Below are 8,667 nucleotides of genomic sequence, written 5' to 3' on the forward strand. Positions count from 1 at the left end.
CTGAGGTGTTATGTTGTTGTTGCTGAGGTGTTGTATTGTTGTAGTTGTTGTGGTGTTGTATTGTCGTTGTTGTGGTGTTGTATTGTTGTTGTGGTGTTGTGTTGTTGTTGTTGATGTTGTTGTTAATGTTGTGTTATCTTATTATCGTGCAGGTTCTGGTCCTGATGAGGCTGTGGATGTGAAACCATCTGCTCGGATCAACCGGCACTCAGTTTTCTGGATCCTGGCGTCTGTCTCTCTCACCTACTATCTGGATTTCTTCTCTGTCCTTCTGAATCACAGTGACATTCACAGGTGACTACTAACCTTGACCATAACTAGCACTGTGAGTCACTGCTCAGACTCACAGACAGCAGTTGTTACTGACGGGTGTGTGTGTGTGTGTGTGTGTGTGTGTGTGTGTGTGTGTGTGTGTCTCTCCTCCTCCCAGACTCACTCACTGATCCGGAGAGAAAGAGTAGGAGATGGCAGGAGAGAGAGACGGAGAGAATGCGACAGGAAGAGGAAGAGGAAGAGTAGAGAGAGAAGAGGTTCACAGGTGAGACAGGATGGCAATTATCAATTGTGTGAGTGAAGGATGTGCAGGTGTGTGTGTGAGTGTGTGTGTGTGTGAGTTTGTGTGTGTGCTGAGGTGTGTGAGTTTGTGTGTGTGCTGAGGTGTGAGTGTGTGTGTGTGTGCTGAGGTGTGTGTGTGAGTGAGTGTGTGTGAGTGAGTGTGTGTGTGTGGGTGTGTGTGTGTGCTAAGGTGTTTGAGTGTGTGTGTGTGTGTGCTGAGGTGTGTGTGTGTGGTCAGATTGCAGTGCTAACCGTATCACAGCTCCTCGGTCTCAAACAGCTGAAACACTCTCTCTCTCATATGTTCTTTTCTTCTTATCCTGGATTACAATAAAGATTATAGAGCTCTGGTTACGAGGAGAGAACCTACACGCTAACAACACGCAATACATACACACACACACACACACACACACACACACACGCCTTCACAGTTAAACAATGAAACTCCATGAACTCTATTCAACTCTTCAGCAACTCGCCTCTCTGTAGAAGTTACTCTGTAGCGTCTGGTGTGGATTCATGAAAATCTTCTTAAGGAAGATTACATTTCTTAAGATGGCTTTTAAGAAAATTGTACGATTGTTCAGAAGTGAAGTTCTTAAAAAAAAAAAAAAAAAAAAAAACCTTAAGAAGTGAAAATGTTTTTAGAAGAATTTTAAACAGAAATGAAATAAATAAAAATAAAAACAGTTCTAAAATTCTAAAAAAGAATTGTTTACATTGTCGATCATTGGTGTGATGATGTCACTTGTGCGCGTCTCTAGTTATAATCATGGGTATTATATGTAGCTAGAGTCCTGTTGTGATGTTTATTATTTGAAACAATTCAATAAATTAATTTTATTAAGAATTTTTGGTGATTTAAGACAAGCTGGTTATTTACGATAATTTTAAAGAACATTATATTCAGGAATTCAGTTTGCTCGTATGTTTTGTTTTAAGAAAAAAGACAAGCACATTCTTAAGAATTGTTTTTGGGAATAGAGATTATTCTTAATAGGGATGCATGATATATCGGCCACCATATCGGTATCGGCCGATAAATGCTCATTGCAGCTCAAACGGCTGCTATTTAAAACAGTGGTATTAATTTGTTACTTTTTCAAAATCATTGATACATTATTAATAATAACAACCACTTTTATTTTTCTCTTATTATTTTCATCAACAATATGGTTTAGTAATTAAAATCATTTAATTATTGTCCGTGCAGAGGCTATTCCGTTTTATTGATCTATGGTGCATTCATTTTGATTCTTTACACGTGTAATGATGTCCAGTGACTTGGCATTATTTATGCATTATTTAATTATTTGTAAGACTTTTTTATGACTAAATTTGGTAATGGGAGAGTAAAATTATTTTTAAAACGTACACCGTTCAAACTAGGCTGCTTATGTTGAAGTGTTTGGGATGTGGGTTTTAATGATGAGACCTTTTTTGTAATCAGGCTCTCAAAAAGTGTATAAAAATGTGGATATAGATTTATCGGCCAACATATCGGTTATCGGCTTTCACAAATAAAGAATTATCAGTTATCGGTATCGGCCAAAATGTTCATATCGGTGCATCCCTAATTCTTAATTGTTAAATGTGAAGAAAACAGTGTGTATTTTTAAGAATATATTGTGAATTCATCTCCTGGTCTTTCATTTGAGTCACTAGCAGTGGAGTATAATTGAGATGCTTTTTATAGAATTTATTAATGAGTTTTAATTGTTATATTTTAAGTTTTCATTTAAATTTTAATTAAAGTTTTAGTTGTTTTTGTCATTTTAATGTTGTCTTTTTTTTTAAACGTCTGTATAGTTTCATTCATTTTATTTCTGGTTTTAATTTGACTTGTTTTAGTTCATCAAGTTAAACTAAATGAAAATGACAAATGTTGCCTTGACAAAATAATTATTTTTGTATTTAATTTAGTTGTAACTAGCGTTCTGGCTCAGGTGTTGTTCAGAGGTGTCTGACAGCTGGTTTTGTGCTTCAGCTGGTGGTTTAGCGTGGCTCTGGTTCTGCTGGCGCTGTGTGTGTCTCTGGCGTTGTTCTGTATGGTGTATCTGGAGTGGTTCAGAGGAATCCAGCAGTATGATCAGGAGTATCCAGCCGTCCCCGCCGTCTCCACCGCAGCCTTCATCGCCGCCTCCTGCAGGTCTGAACTCCATGACCCATGACCATTACTGCTCTGCATTATTTTAAGACAATTCAACACAGTTCTCCCTGAATCTCATTACTGATATTTCATTTAGAGTTTTTTTGTCGGTTCACATTGTTTCATGACACTTTTAATAGGAAGCTATTCTGAGCACGAGCTAGTGTACATCATTCAGATTCACTCTTCACAAAAACAGTTTATTTCTTTATATGTAAATTAGCTCTAAAGTACTGAAAGCACATTTAATGTTTTAATATGTTGCAATTCTAATCATGCATAATCATGTTCTCATATTACAGTGATTATATTTTGTTTGCCATGAAATCAGGTTAAAATGCAATGAATGGTCCTTAAATAGGCACGTTTTGTCATTTTTAGTAGTTTTAGGTTTTTTTTTGTGAAGATGAGAAATGTTGCCTTGATGACTACTAGTAGAAATAAATTTTATTTTATATTTTTACAAGTAATGAAAATGTATTTTTAAATGGTTTTAGTTAGCTGTAATAATAACCCTGCTATGAGAGTGTTCAGATAGATGATTTAATAAGCGTCTCGTTTAAACACATTCATATCTTGATTCAGTGAGTCATTGATGAGTCTGCGTATGGCATCTGACATGTAAAAATAAACCCACTAAATATTGTTTGGTTTACTGCATATAAATGAAAATGATTAAATTTAATTCTTCTTTGTGTTAATTTAGTATAAAAAAATATTTTGATTATTTAGACTAGATTTTAACTGTTAATTCTTGCATTTGACATTTGGAAACTGTTTGGTCAGTGTTTTTGTCATCGATGCTGATTACGCTGGTGTTGTGTGTGTTTCAGCTTGAACATCGCTCTGTGGCCCGTCTGGTCGTTCTTCACTCCAGTGATTCTGTTCACTCAGTTCATGGGTGTGGTGATGCTGATCTCACTGCTGGGCTGAAACACACGGTGTGTGAGTGTGTCTGTGTGAAGTGTGTGTGTGTGAGTGTGCGTGAGTGTGTGTGTGTGCGTGAGTGTGTGCGTGAGTGTGTGTGTGTCTGTGTGTGAGTGTGTGTGTGTGTGAGTGTGTGTGTGTGTGAGTGTGTGTGTGTGTGAGTGTGTGTGTGTGTGAGTGTGTGTGTGTGTGAGTGTGTGTGTGTGTGAGTGTGTGTGTGTGTGAGTGTGTGTGTGTGTGAGTGTGTGTGTGTGTGAGTGTGTGTGTGTGTGAGTGTGTGTGTGTGTGAGTGTGTGTGTGTGTGAGTGTGTGTGTGTGTGAGTGTGTGTGTGTGTGAGTGTGTGTGTGTGTGAGTGTGTGTGTGTGTGAGTGTGTGTGTGTGTGAGTGTGTGTGTGTGTGAGTGTGTGTGTGTGTGAGTGTGTGTGTGTGTGAGTGTGTGTGTGTGTGAGTGTGTGTGTGTGTGAGTGTGTGTGTGTGTGAGTGTGTGTGTGTGTGAGTGTGTGTGTGTGTGAGTGTGTGTGTGTGTGAGTGTGTGTGTGTGTGAGTGTGTGTGTGTGTGAGTGTGTGTGTGTGTGAGTGTGTGTGTGTGTGAGTGTGTGTGTGTGTGAGTGTGTGTGTGTGTGAGTGTGTGTGTGTGTGAGTGTGTGTGTGTGTGAGTGTGTGTGTGTGTGAGTGTGTGTGTGTGTGAGTGTGTGTGTGTGTGAGTGTGTGTGTGTGTGAGTGTGTGTGTGTGTGAGTGTGTGTGTGTGTGAGTGTGTGTGTGTGTGAGTGTGTGTGTGTGTGTGTGTCTGTCTGTGAAGTGTGTGCGAGTGTGCGAGTGCGCGAGTGTGCGCGTGTGTGTGTGTGTGTGTTAAACACATCAGTTCTGATCAACAGCAGCTCACTGAATTATGACTGGAGTCTCCGTGTGTCTGTAACGAAGCCGACGGCGACAGATAGAGAGGTCAGTTGATCAGTCTCTGACCTCTGCTTTATTCCAGTGCCGAGGACTCGCTTTAATGAACAATGAGACATTCAGCAGCATCAGACGTCTCCGATCAACAGTTGCTCATATTTTGTTTTAGGGTTTCCTGAACATCAGCCCGACGGAGGAGAACGAGAGGTTTTCTTTGAGGTCCTGTAGACTGCTGATTGCAGTGTTTTCTAAAAATGCAAATTGCTTTACTTTTACTTATTGCTTCCAAACACACCGTTTTAAACGGTTCACTAAAGATACTTGGCGCTTGTGTTGTACACCCTGTTCTAATGTTCGTCTGTAACTAACCAAATACATGAACTGATGAAATAAAGACATTTGTATTACATGACATTTTCTATCTGTCTGTTTTTTGAGGTGCTCATAACGGAGTCAAAATTCACGTTTCAGGTGTGAACTGAGGTTGTAGAAGAGAACATTGACGTACCTTCAAGTAATGTGAACCACAGAGAGGATTTCACTCAAATAGTTCCTGAAGAAAAGCCATGGCGCTTTAGCCCTCAGGTTTGTCTGTGAGTTGATATAATAATTGCACCGCAGTATTTCAGGTGTTAATGTCTTTGGTGGATCTGTCAGGTGTTCTCCCAGCGTCTGCAGCTGGATGATGTTTCAGTGATGCATTTGTGAGCTCAGATTTTTTGGTTGTTTGCTCATCTGCAATACGTCTATAGGATGTTTCCTCTCAGATGTCAAATAGACGTTTAGAAGACGTCTTTAAGATGTTTATGATTTAGAATGAATGTAAAACTGACATCTCAAAGACGTCTATCAGATGTTTGTACACAGCAGATGCTTTCCTGATGAAGAGATCTTTAATAGATAACTTGCAGACGTACGTGTGCTATTTGGTTACAGCGAAACAGTGCTACCCAAATGGCTTTAGAAGACGTCTTTAAGATGTTTATGATTTAGAATGAATGTAAAACTGACATCTCAGAGACGTTTATCAGATGTTTGCACACAGCAGATGCTTTCCAGATGAAGAGATCTTTAACAGACGTACCTGTGCTCTCTGGGTTGCAGGTAAGTGTTTCTGACATACACTGAGCACTTCTGATTAATTGTGAATCTTTGACTTTGAAACTTATAAAGTGAGTAAAATATGTAAGATCGCTGTTCTTGATTTGAAATGACTGACTGAGTGGAGTTATCACATGAAAACATTAGCATTAAGGTGTTTATGAAACTAGCGAGTGTCTGAGGTGCAGTCGTGTGAACATAGTGCATCTCACTAATTGTAACAATTACAAAGAAAGGGCATGTGACACATTAGATTAAACATGACGTTTTGACATTTTTTCAAATAAATAACGGCGGTTACTTTGTTCCTTGTGTACTGACTGACAGCTGTCCTGTGCTCATGAGAGAATCAGGAGTGAGTGCAGTTGTGTGTGAACATGATGCTTCTGTAGAGCATTCACTCATCTCACTGCACAAAAACACATTCAGTGTTCCTCAAAATGAATGCAAACTCAGAATGACGCAAACCTGCAATAATTAAATATCCTTTATGTATTTAAGCTCATTTTATTAACCAGTGTCTTTGCTGCTGACCTTCCATGATCCAATTCAACCATACTAATAAGCAAAAATTACTTTAGATAAACATAACATTTGTGTTTCCTTTTTTTATTGCTGAAAAGAGAAAAACGAGCCCAGCACAGATGAGAAAAAGTAATGCAAAAGTAACGTAACGCATTACTTTCCATAACGCAATTAGTTACTTTTTCAGGGAGTGGCGCAATATTGTAATGCATTACTTTTAAAAGTAACGTTCCCCAACACTTATTTACAGTCTCATTGCACGCGCCTGCGCTGCTTGATCAAACCGCTCGCTGATGACATTACGAGAGAATGGCTCTGTGATGATGATGATGGTGATGAGCGCGTGATCGCATCTGTCAGACTTCATCAAAGCTCTCCGGAGTCGATCAGCGGAACCAGCGTTTGATCCGGATCATGACGGAGCCCAGCTCCAGTGCGGATGACTCGAGGCTGATGCGGGTGGTTTGTGCGCAGGTCAGAGCCGTTATAATAGAAGCTCTTTTGTTGGAGCTCTCTGGCCCGGATCGGTTTCATCTAATTGTGGGTCCCTCTGTAATCGAGCACACCGTCAATTTCGGTTTCTTCTCGTAAACTTTTCTTCAAGCGCTTCAACAGAAGAGGCTGCGTCTGATTTCAGCCGCGTTTCGCAATCCGTCTTTAATTCCGCACGCAGATTTCACGCTGAACACATTCTTCTGATTGGGCATCCGTTATGCGAGTCTGCGGTCAACAAAGGGCCGTCCGTAAAGAAAGAGCCTTTGACCAGTGAAACCCGAGAGCCTGAAGCTCACTGCAGCTTCGCATCTGACCGCGGCGTGAGGAGGAACGACTAGAAGCGTGGAGACGCGGTGAGGAGCGCGCGCGTGTTTCTCAGGATTCTTGGCACCGTCGCTTTTCCAGGAGCTCGCAGATGAACGAAACTCGATCCGTGATAATCTGCTGCGCTTTGTAGGAGGTATATAGCGGCGATGTCCGCGGCTCCCTGACGGCGTTCATCCGGAGCCGCTGCTGCTGATCGACGGCACCATGGTGGAGCACAGCGGCCTGGACATCATGTGTCTGAACAAGTACAGCCCCGCTTCCTCCTCCTCATCATCCTCGAACGCGGAGAAGAAACTTTTCTCCAAGCTCAAGGTGAGTCTGACCAAGAAGTACCCGCAGAAGAACGCGGAGACGCTGAGCGCGCAGTACGGAACCAACCTGCTGCTGATCGGTGTGTCGGTGATGCTCGCGCTGGCGCAGCACGGTCCCGCGGTGAAGAAGGAGCACCTGCTGGCCTTCATCACGGCGCTGATGCTGGTGCAGCTCGTGTGGATGCTCTGCTACATGATCCGGAGGGCGCGGGAGCGCAGCGCGGCGCCGGAGAGGGACGCGCACGCCGGCACCAGCTGGATCCGAGGTGAACGCAGCGCATTTGCTCCCGAACGCCATGCTGTGTGAGCGTGAGAGTGAATGATTGTGCTGTGTGTTCAGGAGGGCTGACGATGCTGGCGTTGCTGTCGCTCATCATGGACGCGTTCCGCATCGGCTACTTCGTCGGATATCATTCCTGCGTCTCCGCCGTGCTCGGAGTCTATCCCATCGTGCACGCGCTGCACACCATATCTCAGGTGAGAGCGCGCATCTGGCACGCGCCCGGTGTCAGGGCACGTTTATTTCGAGATACGGATTGTTTCGAAACAGCTTCACCGGATAACAGGGAACCAAAACAAAGTAACGTTAATAGAACGTTCGTTCAAAAATACCGGCTCTTTAATAATGTTAAAACTCAAAACCATTCACGGAGCGTTCTCTACCATTTTTTAAATGTTGCTACTTGTTTCAGAACGTTCAGAGAACAAACAAAAGTAACACTCCCTTTAACATTAATTTAACCAAGAAAAAAAAGTTTTAAAAGCATTTTAAAAACTGGACTTTAAGAGAACATTAAACAAATTCAGTTCCAGCTGTAACGCAGCTCTACAGCAGACAAGCGTGTGATTATTCAGATCAGATCCGTTCTGAAGGGAACCATGTGTTTGCTCTTGATTGCAGGTGCATTTCCTCTGGTTCCACATCAAAGATGTCATCAAGAAATATGAAACGTTTGAAAGGTACAGACATGCTTCTTTCTTCGTTCATGTAGCAGCAGATGCTTTTATTCCAAATGAGAACAAATAGCAGAGATTCAATCCTGCAGATGCATGAGAAGTTCTGCCATACACAAACATTTACAGTTATGCTTTTTTTCAAAAGTGACTTGTTTATGCAATGTCATCAGTTCACTGCATAGTTCACTCTACAGTACACTTAATGCACTATTTAATGTAATAAATGCATGATTTTCGAAGGTGATGATTATGATACATGCATATGATTGGGAAGAGTCAACATTAGACACACAGGAGCAGATTCCACATGCAATTTAATTGGAGATGCTGATGAAATAGCCTCAGCAACACATGATGAATCCGATCATGTGAAACACAGATATGTGTGTGTGTGTGTGTGTGTGTGTGTGTGTGTGTGTGT

At 41.7% G+C, this 8,667-nt stretch overlaps 2 protein-coding genes across 4 annotated transcripts in view; both read left to right on the top strand.

The window, feature by feature from the left end:
* The window catches only part of tmem128 (transmembrane protein 128), an 8,695-nt gene extending 3,745 nt beyond the window's left edge, over nucleotides 1–4,950 (top strand). Inside the window, exons 2-6 of one of the 3 annotated variants that reach the window (XR_001635688.1) lie at nucleotides 153–294; nucleotides 2,546–2,707; nucleotides 3,541–3,648; nucleotides 4,512–4,578; nucleotides 4,700–4,950. Coding sequence is in view for 2 of the 3 variants with exons in the window: in XM_016503956.1 (XP_016359442.1) it covers nucleotides 153–294; nucleotides 2,546–2,707; nucleotides 3,541–3,640 (404 nt within the window). In the remaining variant the exon portion in view is untranslated. Of the gene's footprint in view, nucleotides 1–152; nucleotides 295–2,545; nucleotides 2,708–3,540; nucleotides 3,649–4,511 lie in introns of all 3 variants that reach the window. The other 2 variants (XM_016503956.1, XM_016503957.1) reach the window with 2 other exon arrangements.
* A 1,655-nt stretch (nucleotides 4,951–6,605) lies between these two features.
* Nucleotides 6,606–8,667, top strand: part of LOC107701827 (otopetrin-1) — a 15,496-nt gene continuing 13,434 nt past the window's right edge. Inside the window, exons 1-3 of the mRNA XM_016503952.1 lie at nucleotides 6,606–7,555; nucleotides 7,630–7,766; nucleotides 8,191–8,249. Of these exons, the coding sequence (XP_016359438.1) occupies nucleotides 7,183–7,555; nucleotides 7,630–7,766; nucleotides 8,191–8,249 (569 nt within the window). The 5' untranslated portion in view covers nucleotides 6,606–7,182. The remainder of the gene's footprint in view (nucleotides 7,556–7,629; nucleotides 7,767–8,190; nucleotides 8,250–8,667) is intronic.

This window comes from Sinocyclocheilus anshuiensis, unplaced genomic scaffold (genome assembly GCF_001515605.1).
Source record: "Sinocyclocheilus anshuiensis isolate Anshui unplaced genomic scaffold, SAMN03320099.WGS_v1.1 scaffold3745, whole genome shotgun sequence".
Lineage (NCBI taxonomy): Eukaryota > Metazoa > Chordata > Actinopteri > Cypriniformes > Cyprinidae > Sinocyclocheilus > Sinocyclocheilus anshuiensis.